At 51.9% G+C, this 13827-nt stretch overlaps 6 protein-coding genes across 6 annotated transcripts in view; 2 read left to right on the top strand and 4 right to left on the bottom strand.

Moving 5' to 3' along the window:
- Positions 1 to 347: 347 nt before the first annotated feature.
- On the bottom strand, positions 348 to 2404 carry CONPUDRAFT_164316 (homoserine acetyltransferase; the record flags this gene model as incomplete). The annotated part of the gene is made up of 13 exons (XM_007768946.1): positions 2220 to 2404; positions 1797 to 2144; positions 1712 to 1740; positions 1607 to 1663; positions 1536 to 1556; positions 1428 to 1480; positions 1290 to 1374; positions 1150 to 1238; positions 968 to 1097; positions 872 to 906; positions 610 to 817; positions 472 to 550; positions 348 to 418 (listed from the first exon to the last, which is right to left on the bottom strand). Exons 2-13 carry the CDS (start codon positions 2074 to 2076, stop codon positions 348 to 350), a joined length of 1137 nt encoding a protein of 378 aa, XP_007767136.1. The 5' UTR covers positions 2077 to 2144; positions 2220 to 2404.
- A 1208-nt stretch (positions 2405 to 3612) lies between these two features.
- On the top strand, positions 3613 to 4492 carry CONPUDRAFT_81328 (ribosomal protein S12 S23). Its single transcript, XM_007768374.1, has 5 exons — positions 3613 to 3647; positions 3717 to 3781; positions 3862 to 4053; positions 4120 to 4275; positions 4330 to 4492. The coding sequence occupies exons 1-5, from the start codon at positions 3641 to 3643 to the stop codon at positions 4345 to 4347; spliced, it is 438 nt and encodes a 145-aa protein (XP_007766564.1). The 5' UTR covers positions 3613 to 3640; the 3' UTR covers positions 4348 to 4492.
- Positions 4493 to 4701: 209 nt separating this feature from the next.
- CONPUDRAFT_152382 (phosphatidate cytidylyltransferase) lies at positions 4702 to 5974 on the bottom strand (the record flags this gene model as incomplete). The annotated part of the gene is made up of 5 exons (XM_007768945.1): positions 4702 to 4873; positions 4930 to 5120; positions 5189 to 5722; positions 5786 to 5845; positions 5894 to 5974. 5 exons carry the CDS (start codon positions 5972 to 5974, stop codon positions 4702 to 4704), a joined length of 1038 nt encoding a protein of 345 aa, XP_007767135.1.
- Positions 5975 to 6150: 176 nt separating this feature from the next.
- On the bottom strand, positions 6151 to 6897 carry CONPUDRAFT_152381 (uncharacterized protein; the record flags this gene model as incomplete). Its single annotated transcript, XM_007768944.1, has 3 exons — positions 6151 to 6245; positions 6315 to 6767; positions 6852 to 6897. The coding sequence occupies 3 exons, from the start codon at positions 6895 to 6897 to the stop codon at positions 6151 to 6153; spliced, it is 594 nt and encodes a 197-aa protein (XP_007767134.1).
- A 918-nt stretch (positions 6898 to 7815) lies between these two features.
- Positions 7816 to 10633, top strand: CONPUDRAFT_164312 (uncharacterized protein). The gene is made up of 5 exons (XM_007768943.1): positions 7816 to 8552; positions 8609 to 8764; positions 8816 to 9629; positions 9685 to 9839; positions 9897 to 10633. Exons 1-5 carry the CDS (start codon positions 7830 to 7832, stop codon positions 10590 to 10592), a joined length of 2544 nt encoding a protein of 847 aa, XP_007767133.1. The 5' UTR covers positions 7816 to 7829; the 3' UTR covers positions 10593 to 10633.
- A 1324-nt stretch (positions 10634 to 11957) lies between these two features.
- Positions 11958 to 13827, bottom strand: part of CONPUDRAFT_164310 (uncharacterized protein) — a 5765-nt gene continuing 3895 nt past the window's right edge. The window contains exons 10-11 of the mRNA XM_007768942.1: positions 13428 to 13542; positions 11958 to 13296 (exon numbers count right to left, since the gene is read on the bottom strand). Of these exons, the coding sequence (XP_007767132.1) occupies positions 13256 to 13296; positions 13428 to 13542 (156 nt within the window). The 3' untranslated portion in view covers positions 11958 to 13255. The remainder of the gene's footprint in view (positions 13297 to 13427; positions 13543 to 13827) is intronic.

Below are 13827 nucleotides of genomic sequence, written 5' to 3'. Positions count from 1 at the left end.
CCTGTGGGAACAAAAATGAATGTGGTACGACGAGAAACATAGTACGCACGGCCTAGAAAAGTAACGCGTTCGCGTATGGTCAGCATTCACCACGCAATGGTGGGCGCATGATGTTAAGAAGTGAAGTCCAGGGAATGGAACGTTATGCGAAATTAGCTCAAACGTAGAGCCTTCGTCTTGATGTCATGCAATGATCGCACGGAATATGTGACTCTTACCGCTTGAGAAACAAAGCACTCCGAAAGATGTACACTGGCGATAACCATTAGATTAACACCTACATCACATCGGAGATTTACGGCAGTTCAACAAACGGTAGCCTGTCAATGTCCAATCAACAAATATCTCTACTCGTCTATGAATGCCTGAATCCTCTCGGATATGAACTTGACATCATCCGGGTTGGCCCCTCCACCAGCTTGTGGTCGTTAGCTCCCGATAGCGCTGGTCAACTGGACGAGTACCACTCACCGACGTGTCCCCAGACAGTGTCTATAACATGCAGTCGGGCGTCTTTCAAATGTGTGACCTCAATTTTACTATCCTCAGGCTGTCACCAAAAAGTTAGCGAACAAGACTGGTAGAGAGTTTCTGTCATTGCGTGCTGACCGGGAAATATAGGTCGGTCTTAGAGGGCATAATGAGCGCTTTGGCCTTGATGTTCGTCAGCGCCTGCTCGTAGTTTCCGCCATCTCTGACAGTAGAGATGTCTCCGTTCTGCCAGGTGGTCAGGAGAGCGACCATGTCATTCGCGTCCCAATACTGAAGGTAGCGGCCTTCCCAACGTTCCCTAATGAACGCATGCAAGTCCGAGAATCTAGTCATCGTCAGCATATGGAAGTACTGGGATCCGGTCTGGATGATGGCTCACTCTCCGCCCATAAGATACTTGTGCTCTCTGAACCACTGTTAAGGGTATGATGGTGAGAAACCTGGACCGAGAGCACATGGCGTGCGAATGCTATACCGTCTGTCCGTAAGCCCATGCACAATAGACACGAGCGAATGCCCTGATTCCGTGCTGAGGCTGCGTCTTGTAATGGCCGTCTTCGTAGTCCTTCGAAGCCACCATGGCTGCTTTGGGGCCTTCTAAGAAGCTATGCAAGCGTCAGGATCAGCGGTCATCCCTACACATATTTGTGTGCTCACCACTTATTGTGGGGACTCGTTCGAGCCGAAGAGCATATGACAACAAATCTATCGACAAAGTCGGGGTATACCACTGGCCAGTGGTATGCCTGTACTGGTCAGGACACGACTTGAGCTATTGATTACAATGGTATGCTGACTTGTTGACCGCCCATAGAGAATCCGATGGCGCAAAAGACATGTTTGACACCAAGATGCTTTGTCAGAACTGCATACTGTGCGCGACTATAACTCTTAAGTCAGGCCAGGATACGCGAGCTGAAGAGGAAATTTCTTACATATTATCCTCGTAAGAAATGAGGGGAAAGTAGGCGCCGTTGTAGGGCGCAGGCTGAAAACGCATTACAGATCGTGATCATAAGATTCCTGGCTCCGGATTCACTTACTGTGTTAGATGGAGATGATGACTGTCTGTGGGGTCAAATGATGTTCATGACAGAGCCTACAAACCACGTACTTCTCCGTTGCAGAACAGAGCAAACGTGACAACGTAGTACTTTCGAGTATCGAGCACCTGGCAAGCTATGGGTGGAGGATTTTGGATTAGGAGGTGACACTGTACCTTTCCCTCTCCTACAAGGTAATCCTGGCCTGTATCGTAGGGATCTAAGCCAGCTTACACAATTGATGACAGGCGTTGTACTTACTTCCAAGCCTGAGCTTAGCTCCATAGCATGAAGGGAAGACAATACAGGGATTTCCTGGTGTCCCATATGTCTGATAAGCCGTTACAGCGTCAGGTAATAAACCTCCTGCAACCTTGAAGCGACCATGGTGATAGAACTTGACGTCTGCAGTCTGCATCGTGCACGGGGGAGCAGTGACGGGACGTCGACTAGCAAGTGTTAAACGAGACGGCTTCCGGAGCGCCGCACAATCAATCTTGCTCGCCAGGTTTGGACCGGCTGCCATGTGTAACTGAGACATGTGACGAAAGCTTGCTATCGCAACGCCTCTGGCTGGGGTAGAAGACACATGAACAGTTCGAGATTAGCCTTCGTGAGTAACGTATATGGTCGATCAGAGTATAGGCTGAGCGCTGAGATATTGCAGTGAATCGTGCGACCCACGGGTTACGACTGGGGGAATTGCCCCATGTTTTTGGCAAGTTTCCCCTGGAAACATCGACTCATGCCCCCAGTGTGCACTAACTCCCAAAACTCGCTACACGCTCTGGATACGTACAGTACCTGCGAAGAAGTCTGTGGCGAACAATCCTCACAGTAGTGGAGCTGGTCTGTGACCGGGGGACGAGGCCAGCAATGACGAACTGTGGATAGAGAAAGATTGACAGCCCCTTCAAGCGAGTCCCACGCAGTATTTGCCGTGCGCTGTGATTGGCGTTGTGATCTTATGGCTGTGCACAAACTCCACCAGCCCCCTAAGTATGCCCGCACCTATAAACGCCCATATCTTCACACCACGCGCTATCTTCAACTAATCCTATGTGCTCTCCTTGTCTTCCGTGGATACCACTCAATCTTCTCATCCGTTCCCTCATTTTACCGCTCAGTGACTGAAGTATTTTGTATTCGTATATTTTTAGCGCTATCAAGGCCGGTAAGCACATCTTCGTTGAGCGGCGGTCTTGAAGGCTACTACTATCCCGCAAAGATACGCATAGGAGACGAGCCTCACTGAGGCACTACTTGAAATCGGGCCAAAAATTGGACGACTTATGTACGCTGTGTGTAGGAGCTGGGTTACTGACCATACCTGTAGGGCTCGCGTTCGATGTCGCGGGATACTGCCTGACTGACCCTTGACAGAGTTCGACGCAATCAAACAAAGGCCTCCAACATTGGACGGATACTAGGACCGTCCGGGAACGCGTTTTGAAGAATTGTCTCCTTGATATATATGGAGCCGGTTCTCCAAAACACGATCCAGAACGTTATACATCTTTCAGCGATGCACCCCTCATATTTCTTCAGATTCATTCAAGATTCCTTCGCTACAACTTGATTTCCGACAATCCACCACCAAAGAACGATACCTAGCATAATTTTTGGGCGCTGCATTATTCAGGGAGTTTAGGCTAGATAAAGCCGAAATAGATATTACCTGTGAAGTAAATGGATAATAATGCAGGTCTAAATGCATTTTATACCACTAAGTTAGTCTAAGCTCTCCGACGGAGGTTCAAGGGGGTTTTAAGAACACTTTGGACCTAGCACAGAGAATAAAGACGCGGCGTTATTCAACGCTGCACTCCTTCAAGAACATATGAATACTGTAGAGGAGTAACGTTACAATATTACTCGTATTTTAAACTCGCGATGTCAAGCTGGCAGTCTTTTGGGCTTTTATGTCTGAGCTTCCAAGCCGCATGTCAGCATGAAAGGGGATGCGTGAGAACGTTTGTAGTGTCACCTGACAAGGTGGCTGAAACTGCTACAGCACGTCCCTCAAGGTTTCGGCAACTTCCGCGTGTCGCTCGCGGTAATCACACAGATCGGCCGCTAGCCGCCAACCTCGTCGACTTCAAGAAATGGGATGTACGTCGAACCCTTGCTCGCTCATCCTCTTCTTGCCACGTCTGGATTGCTAATGGTATGCGATAATAGCCAACAAGCCTCGTGGACTTCAGGCAGCGCGCAAGCTCCGCAACGACCGCCGCGTCAACCGCTGGGTACGCCTCTTCTAAATTGCTACTAAGAATCCGTTGGGTGTGCTTACTAGAGGGTATGATCTTGCGATACATGAAAATAGGCGGACAAATCGTACAAAAAGCGCGCCCTCGGCAACTTCTTCAAGACCTCGCCCACCGGAGGCTCCTCGCACGCTAAGGGCATTGTGCTCGAAAAGGTCGGCGTTGAGGCCAAGCAGCCCAACTCGGCTATCCGCAAGTGCGTCCGTGTTCAGCTCATCAAGAACGGCAAGAAGGTCACTGCTTTCGTGCCCGTGCGTATCATCGCTTGTGCACTGAGATAAAATGAAGCTAATGTATTGCGTTGTTTTGTTTTATAGAACGATGGTTGCCTGAACTTCGTCGATGAGAACGACGAAGTCCTCATCTCCGGTTTCGGTCGCCGCGGTAAGGCCAAGGGTGATATTCCAGGTGTGCGGTTCAAGGTCGTGAAGGTGTCGGGTGTTGGTCTCCTCGCTCTGTGGAAAGAGAAGAAGGTTCGTTCCCCCCGTTCGCTTCTTCCAGTTCCCCTGGCTAACTCATCATTGCAGGAGAAGCCCCGGTCATAAAAGGCCTGCGCCCCTTGTCTCCCTGCTACCTCATATGCGCCCGCCATTGCGTATGATCATGTCATTATTGTACTGCATGCAACCATCATGTGTTTTCACAATACAAAAGATTGAAAACATCGCATTCCGCCACTTGCATCACTTTCCACCATTTGGTTTGAGGTTCGTCAAAACTCGATGACGCGTCAAAATTGAAAGAAAAATCCATTCCGGTTTACTACGGCTTCGTCCTCTGCAGGCGCGAGTTGCTAATGCTATTATACTGAGTATATGTACCAGGAGGAACTACCGATCGAGAAAGTCTGCGACAAGAGAAACATGCGTGCATATGCGTAATCTCAACACTCGACAATTTTAAAGTGTGATGCCCCGTCCCTGGAGATAGCGTGCGAGGTCGTTGAAGAGTTCTACTTGCTCGTTGAGCGTGAGCCCGCTGACGACCTGCTGGAGGACGGAGCCCACAGTGATGTGGTGCTCCCGGATGAGGCTGCTGTAGTAGACGTAGGTGAAGACGCCCATCAGGAACCTGCATACAGTCAATGAGCTGTCCAACGAAATGAACAAGGGGATGAAATGACGTACTGGCAGTCCATGCGGTCGGTCATACCACCGTGTCCAGGGATGCTGTGCCCGAAGTCCTTGATGTTGAACGCGCGCTTGAAGCCCGAGGCGAAGAAGCCGCCAAAGGGCGCGACGAGCGAGGCGAAAATGGCGAACACGATGAGGTGCAGCTGGTACGGCACGTAGGGGATATGGGTGATCGAGCGGCCGAGCTGCATACACAGAAAATGTTCGTCAGATATTATTTTGGAATGAGCTCATAATTATGTATGCGACTTACCACCTGCGAGAGGAAAACGCGGAGGGGCGCCCAGATCTCCCACTCTTGCCAGACGAACACCGGGTTGGGCACGCACTTGACCGCGCTCCAGGCGGAGACGCCGAGATCGTGGACCGGGCAGATCATGTAGTCGAAGCGCATGAAGTACGTGCCCCACGCGAGGCTGAAGAGCAGCGTGCTCCAGAACGCGCCCACGAAGCCCTCGACGGTCTTCTTGGGCGAGAGCTTGATGAGCGGCGTGCGGCCGATGGTCATGCCCCACACGTACGCGAACACGTCGTTGCAGATGACGAGCGAGGCGGGGACGAAGAACCAGATGAGGCCCTCGAGGATGTTGTTCACGATGAAGTGCGAGGAGACGACGATGAGCAGAAGGGACATGTGCACCCAGCAGAAGAGGCCGAACTGCTGCTTGAGGTAGCCACGCTTGAGCGACATGACGAAGCCCATGAAGCCGATGGTATAGAGCGTGAAGCTGATGATGCGGTGGTTCATCGCGAAGGGGAGGAGCTGGCCGTCGACGAACACGACGTGCTGCGGAAGGTATTTTGTCAGCCTCTGATCGGAGATGTGAAATAGAATGCATTGAAAACTCACCTTGAAATAATAGATGATGCTCTCGCCATACAGGAAATAATTTGCGACAGCCCAGAAATACTAGCTGAGGGTCTTGCTCCACGGATCCCGCTTCGCCTTGGTCTCAACGATCTCGGTCGAGTCCGGTGCAACCCGCTTGAGCGAGAACAGCGCAGTCACCTCACGGTAGACAAGCGTCTGGCAAAGCATGACGAGGATGATCATATAAACGTGGCTTATAAGCATGAGGGCTGTAATGCACGAAAACCTCAGTCAGAAACTGCATCCAAAGTCATCCTATAAGTGGAAAAATACTCACTTATGAAACCACCGATCATAATGAACGTCCAGAGCGTCCGCGTCAGGATGTTCTGCCGCTTCTTCGTCTACGCTGACTTTTCGACCGGGGGGAGCTGCTGGGGTTTTTCTGAGTTTGCTTGTGTTGGCGCCTCCTTCTCTTTCCGCGGGGCGACCTCTGCAGCTGGGGGTACTCTCGAAAACAGTAAGAAAATTAATACGGCGTTCGTAATAGACGAAGTTCTCTGCCTACCTTCTGCAATCTTCTTCTCATCCTTCGCTGGTGTACTTCCGTTCATCTTCGGTGTCAACTGTGTGGGTACTGGAGTTGGGGCTGATGGGAGCGCCGCAATAGGCGCGGCCGTCTTGACAGGCTCGACCACTTTGACCTCCACATCCTCTGCCCCAGAAGTGACACCCGACGTCGTCAGCTCAATATCCGCATCCGACGCAGGCCCCTGCTCCCTCACAACTCTCGTCTTGATCCCGGCGCCGGAGGGAATTCGAGACCCAGCGACAGAGCCAGGAGCAGAGGCAGGCTCAGCCTCGGAGTCAATGCCCGTCGCAGGTGTCAGTGGGCGGGGCGAGTCCGTGCCACTGGCACCGCTGGCGAGGCCCTTGGACGACGTGCGCTCGGCCTTGCGTCGCTCGGTGCGCGCATGCTTGGCGGCTTTTTTGAGCTGGGATTGAGACAGTCTTGCGAGGGCTGCGTCACTACTGTTGCGACCAACAAAGAAGCTGGTTAATTTGGATGTTTACAATGGGGTCAAGGGTATAGAAATAGACATACGCAGGTTCCTCAGAGAGTGTCGTGGTCTCCTCGAGCTGCTGCTCATCCTCGCTCTCGACCTCGTTGATGGCAAGCGCAGCAAATTTAGAGACGGCGGTTCAGAACGTTGAAACTTCAAGTTGCGTTTTACTTGGCTCTTGTTCGCCGTGTTCCGTGTTCGTCAAGTGTTCGTTGAAAAGAAAGACCAGGGGACTAGGAAGAGCGGAGAGCACCTATTAGAAAAGGCGTCGTGAAGCGCGTGCGGAGGGTGTGCAGCAGGAAATGAAGGACCGTGGCTGGCAAGTAGCGCTAAACAACGCTTATGGGGTCTGCAGAAAAGCCCGTGAACCCGTGAATGGGACGTGACGCGGGTGGCAGTGACGTGATCAGAATCACCGTCTCCCGGCGTCCCTGTCTTTGGCCAGCCCCCGTCCGATGAGCCATTTACAAAAGTACTGTGGCGCACACCTCCCGCCATTCAGAACATGCGCCCTATTTTACTCCCTTGGGCTCCCTGCAACGACATCAACAACCAAGAACAATCGCTCAGGCGCCCAGTCAAATAGGGGCCATTGTTCACGACACAATGTGGTGCCCACCCATCTTTGCAAAGTAATGGTGTCGACCTCCCCTCCACCAGAACCTACAGTGCTCGAGGGAATGGCCCCTCGTGGTTTGATTAACTTGGCGCAGCTTGAAGCCGCACGATAGGTCTCATGAAGCCGTGCAGGATAACGTAGAAATATGTAATATCCCGTTTGACAACAAAAACAGACAGGTGGCAATATGGAACAAAAAAGCAGGGGCGGGTTTGGACTTTGAGCTTGCAATTGAGCTTAGACTATGAAACAATACATGTTAAGTTAGATAATGACTAAATATTAATTCATGTCCGCCCTAATATGGGCATCCATTGGAGCGAAAAAGCTCCGCCCAAAGGGAGCGCGTCTGCTTGCCACCGCGTGTTCACTAGGTTGGTTCCCTCCACCAGCACCCACAATGGCCGACAACTTGCTCGACTTAGCCAGCGCCAACAGCGAGACTCCTCGCAGTAATCCCGGGCTTCAAGAGGGCTATCATGCCGAGACCAGACGCCTCAAAGTCGCACAGGTCATGGCCAACTATTTGATGACTTGCTCTCCCGAAGCGTGGTTCAAGCAATACGCGCCTCATAGCCGTTGGAGCGACTCGGAGCTGGACGAACTTCTTCACGCTCTGAAGGAGAAGAACATCTGGAAGCCAGAGGGCTGGACAGAAATTCTGGCAGCTATGCAAGACCGGCAAACCGAGAACAATACCTACTCTCCTATCTCGAAGATCGCCGCCGCCGTCGCCGAACAAACCCAGAAGATGAAGGGGATCGCGCCCACCACGAAGATACAGAACGCCCCTCATGACTGGAGCGTTCCCGAAGTCCCCTCGCACAAATGGTTCCCCGACCTTCGCGGCTACCTCGCCAAGTCTCAAACGATTGACCCCCGCACCCGTGAATCCGATTCCACCAACCCGCAAACTTTTGCCAATGATTCCAGTGATATGTACCCGCTCGTGGAAGGGGAGCTTCAGGAACCCCAGCGCGTTGAACTCAGAAAGCCTCGGCCCAGCGCTCGACTCGACGGCAACTCGAAGGGAGCCAAGGAACAGGAGACGAAGATGAACCTCTCTGATGTCGTCGCCATTGGAGAGTTCAAACGCGAGAAGAAAACTGCTGATCAACGTGACGTGAGTACGTCTGCTAAATAATGTGCCGTCTCATTGACGCTATCGTGTAACTCCAGAATGAACTCAAAATATCTGGCGGAGCTACAGAACTCTTATATAATGATCCCTGCCGCCGTTTCGTCAACGGCTTCACCATTGAAGATAGAAATATGCGCATGTGGAGGTTCGAACGTAGCCACGTATGCTTTTCCCAGCCGTTTGATTTTCACAAGGTGAGTCGCAGCGACCATCCAATCTAAATGCAATTGACTCATTGAATTTAGAAAGCGAAGCTGTTCCTGCGGTTTCTCCTCTATATCATATTTTCATCGCCCAAAGACCTTGGCTTTGATCCCACCGTCCGTCGTTATTACAAGCCCATTACCGAAAACGCCGATTCCCCATCGCCCGAGACAGACGGTTGCCGATACGAAATTGCGTACCGGTATCAGATTGGCAGCCGGTTTTTCCTCACGGAAGGGCCTCCCATCTCCGAAGAGGCTGCATACTGGGTCGCTTCTAGAGCCACGCGAGTCTGGCGCGTCAGGGAAATGATCTTCCAGGACCGCAACAAGGAGCATATCTACACGCTCGGCGAATGCAAAGTCCTCAAGGATGCCTACCTCTTTGAAGATGCGGTCCTCGAGAGCGTAATCAGGGGGCAAATTATGGAGTCACTCAAACATGTCGACGGAGTAGATCTTGAGGACGCGGCGCGTCACTTCTTGGATTACGAACTCGACGAAGTCGTCAAGTTGCCCGACGGAGACAAGGAATGGAGGGAGGATGATCTGACCAGCGTCACTGACGCCAACGCGCGTGCCTACTATAGCTCTGCTCCTAATCCACCCCAGCCCTCCCTTGTCCAGGAATCTCAGCGTACATCTATGTCTCAGAAAGACTCAAACCAACCTGGCACTACCGACGCTTCACAACAACTACCTGATGGACAGAGTGGACGTTCCAAGTCTCACTGGGACGACTTGCGGTATCATCGTCGGAAGCATGTTCGAACCGTCATTGCGGAGGTGTGCCAAAACATGTACGAGCTGGATAATTGGGTTACGTTCCTGGAGTGCATGATTCACCTTATCAAAGGTGACCGTCTTATGCCAGTGTGCTTTTTGATATCTTTCTTACGAATGTTCCCAAGGTTTAAACTATATGCGCCAGGCAGGGTGGGTACATCGCGACATCAGCGGAGGAAACTGTCTCTGGCATCCGGGCACCACGCAAGGGAAACTTGCCGATCTGGAATACGCCCGCCCCTATAAACACAATTCCATGCTGATTCACGACCCGAAGACGGTGAGTGGCTCAATATCGGTTCACATTCTACCGGATCACGGCTCACCCAATGACTAGGGCACGCCTGCTTTCATGGCCGTGGAATATCAAGAACGACGATATATGTTCCGACCACGTCAGAACTTCCGGACAGTGCTTGATGATGATGACGTTTTCCTGTCTCAGCCTCATATCTGGAATTTACCGTTCGCCTATAACTTCTACCATGACCTGGAATCGATCCTTTGGCTTTACGTCTGGATGGCTCATTACCGTCCTCCGTCTCCTTGCGTACCTCCTGCGCTGGTCACGTCGGTCTCGCTCACTCTCAGGACAGAAGGAAACTATTTCTTTGTCTGCGGAACAGGTGGTAACCAAAAGCGCTCGGGTGGTATCTCCGATGGCCGGCTGCTTTCCCGTGATGTGGGACGAGTCTACGCGGGAGCTCGTAGCGCCTATATGCTTAAAGTTTTTTCATTTGTTCACCCTCTCGGGTCAGCCTATACAGCGCTTCAATCTTCTCTGCCCGATGATACGCTTCCCTCCGGTAATCCCATTTGGATGGACACCCACTTCGGCTCCGCATTATACGACGAGTTCTGTGATCATGTCACCGAGGTGCTGGAAAAGGTGAAGCAGCATCCAGATATCCATCGCATGGTATCGATCAGCAGCAGATGGGAGAAAACGGGGCGGCCCCTTACCATTACCCAGGAGTCGGACAGCTCCAGTGCACATGCAAACAAGAAGGCCAGGCTATCTACGGACCAGTAGCTAGCACTTCACTCTAAATTTATGTGTATGGTTCCTTTTCGAGTCTGGTCAAGTTATCTCCTGTTTACACAATATCCGTCTCGTGTATAATCCCAACAAGGAAGAAACCATTCCCGTTGAATTCGCTTTTTCATCGGGTTTAAAATAAAATTTACTCTAGTCTAATCGCGACCGTGCCCTGCCACATTCGGCGGACAGGTCCGCACGCCGCGCGTGCGCGACCGCGGTCAGCCTCGTCCTGTCTCGACGTCCGCACGCGCACCGCGGATGCGCGTCCGTCGAGTTCTCGCCCGCTGGCGAATTTCCGTTGATGCTCCCTGGATGACGCTTCACCGGGGAGCATCTCAGTCGCTGCCCGCGGCGCAACTCCTATCACCCTCAAGAAAGGGGCCCCATGCGAGGGTTAAAAAACCGAGGGGCAAGACGTGGTCGTGCTGCCGCTCGCTCACTTCCGCGTCTTGCCAGGTAAGTGACACACGACGTAGCCCCAGTCTAGCTACGTGCTACTTACACGCTTTGTATTATGAACACTGTATTCATCATGTACCGCAGCCTATGTCCATCCTGCATGTCAATACATAATTCGCGTCGGGCTGCTGCTCTCGCGGCAGCCGCGACAAGGTCTATTCAACTTGTCCGCACCGTCTGGACGGCGCGGGTGCATGTCAGCGATTGGCCCAGTATTAAAGCTCACTTCCGTCTGACACTTCTCCTTATATCTTGATCAAGTGGGTCTTTTCGGTATCTCCTAGCCAGCCCAGAAAGACCAATAAGCGCTCAGCCAAATAGGGGCTGCCACGCAATATATATTTGTGCTGTGTGCTGCCACTGCCTATCTCCGCTTTCACCAGAATCAGCAGTGGCCGGCAGCAATATGGCTCCTCCCAGCCTGTCCAAGTTGGAAAAGGGGGCTAATGGGGCTCTTCTCAATGACACTGTACATCCGCTTGGCTACAACACCGACTCAGGACGCCTCAGAGTTGCACAGAGACGGCTACATCACGACACGGGCAGAGGAAACTGTCTCTGGTATCCAGACGTCAAACAGGTGAAAGGCACCGCAAAGCATAGTCGCCCTTATGAACATGACTGCAAGCACACTCATGGCACGGGGACGGTGAGTACCCAGGCGTTAGTGTGCAATGTACGGGAATACGGCTTACCAATTAATTGGCTAGAGCACACCTGCCTTCATGGCTGTGGAATATCAAAAGCGGCTCTACCTGTTCCCATCTCGGTCTAAATCCCGTTCCCTGACTCGAAATAAAGGTCCCCAATTCACTTGTCACTTCTACCACGATCTAGAATCTCTCTTTTGGCTTTACGTCTGGGTGGCACATTTCCGTCCCCCGTCCTGCTGTATACCTCGCGAGGAGATCACATCGATCTCGTTCGATCTGAGGGTAGCAGGAAACCTACTTTTCAACTGCGGAGTCAAAGGCAACGACGCCCGCCTATTTGCCTTGATCCTTGCCAACAGCTTTTACGATCGTTTGCTCTCCAGTGCATTGCAGCAGGTCTATACCGATGCTCAATGCGTCGCCATACTTAACGGGTTCCTATTTATTGAGTCTCTCGCATTAGCCTATGAAACGCTTCAATCATCTCCGCCTGACAAAGTGCTCCCCTCGACAAAGTGCTCCCCTCGGGTACTCCCGTCTGGAAGGACACGCATTTCCCCTCCGTACCATACGATGATCTCGCCCAATGGATCGGCGACATAGCGTCGGAGGTGAACAAGCGTCTCAGCCTCTTTTCCATGACGTTAATCAGCAGCAAATGGCAGAACACGGGCCGCCCCCGACTGGAGGACCCGGATAGCAGTAGTGCGCAAGAACAAAACAAGAGGGTGAAGTTATCCACGTAATGTTCCTTTTTACTACGATGGTCCGCGTATCATGCCTTCGTACATGGAACGCTGATAGTGTGACAAATATGCTCACTGTCTTCCGGTTTGTTCAAACCGTCGCATCGGCCTAAGAAGCGCCCGAGTATTGGGAGCGCACACAGTTTAGTCCCAAATTTACGAAGATTTCAGTATCCGGATCAATGACATAGCTAAAGAACTAAGTTTGCGTCCAGAAAGCCTCGCCATCAAACCTGTCAGCCAGTCCCTTGTTTTCGAGGACGTACTGTAGCTGGCCTATGCGAGTTCCATGTCGGTGCGAACGAGTGCGTGAATGTGGCATCAAATTGCACCCTCTATCACTATGCTCTATTCTACAAGCCTAGTTAACAACACCGCGTAACCCACACCCATAAATTAGATACTAGTATTAATAGTGGCCATGCTTATGTACTGATTGACAATGATTCGTGTGTAGATAACAATGTTGTGTTGCGCATTGACTTCGTCGTCATAACGTGGATGACCAACTGCCCTATGTCATACTGTATGTGTGCATCTATAATTCAGACATGAGGGGCTCCGAGCAACGAACCCATCCTTGTATGCAGCAGATAAATCAACCCTGGCCTCATCAGCAACTTCCATTAGCATCCGCCCCCTATACCACCAGCAAACCTCCAGCGCGTGACCGAGTTCCGAGGCGTATTCGCCACCGGGCATACATAGTGGGTTTCGGACCCATAAAACCAGGGGTATTGCAATGGGGGATGGTGGATGGGGGCGACAAAGGACCGAGAGATCGAGACGGACGAGCTCAGAACTTCCAGTCGTCGTCAGCCTCCATCGCCCACGGGACTGAGTACAGAACATATCATCAGCGACCATGCCTTCCATAAAAGGAAAGTGCGAAAACGGAAAACAGAAAAAGCAAAAACAAAGAAACAACGAAAAAAGACAAGGGGAAAAGGCAAGAAACAAAGACTCACACTTCGTCAGCAGCGTCTTCGAGAAGATCTTCTCAATCGGCACCTCGTGCGTCTTGCACCACGCGGCCGTAATCCTCGGATCCAAATAATTAATCTTACTCGTCCCCAGCGCAACCTCCTTGCCCGCCTCGCGGTCGTCCATCTGCAGCTTAAACGTCTTGATCTTCTCTCCCAGCTTCTGCACCGCCTCCTCGAGCTTCTCGGGGGGCCGATCGCGCTTCAAGCTCGCCTTCTTCGTCCCTCGCTCCTTGGCGAGCCGCTTGAACTCGTCCTTGATGCTGTCGACGCGCTCCTTGAGCACGCTGTCCTTCTGCGCTGTGGAGCCCTCCTCAACGAGCTTCTCGTTCTCCTTCGCGAATTTCTTCTCGGCCTTTTTCGATCTCTTTCGCCTTGAGTGAGT

The sequence above is a fragment of the Coniophora puteana genome (assembly GCF_000271625.1).
Source record: "Coniophora puteana RWD-64-598 SS2 unplaced genomic scaffold CONPUscaffold_4, whole genome shotgun sequence".
Lineage (NCBI taxonomy): Eukaryota > Fungi > Basidiomycota > Agaricomycetes > Boletales > Coniophoraceae > Coniophora > Coniophora puteana.
This window is presented reverse-complemented; position numbering and strand designations above follow the sequence as displayed.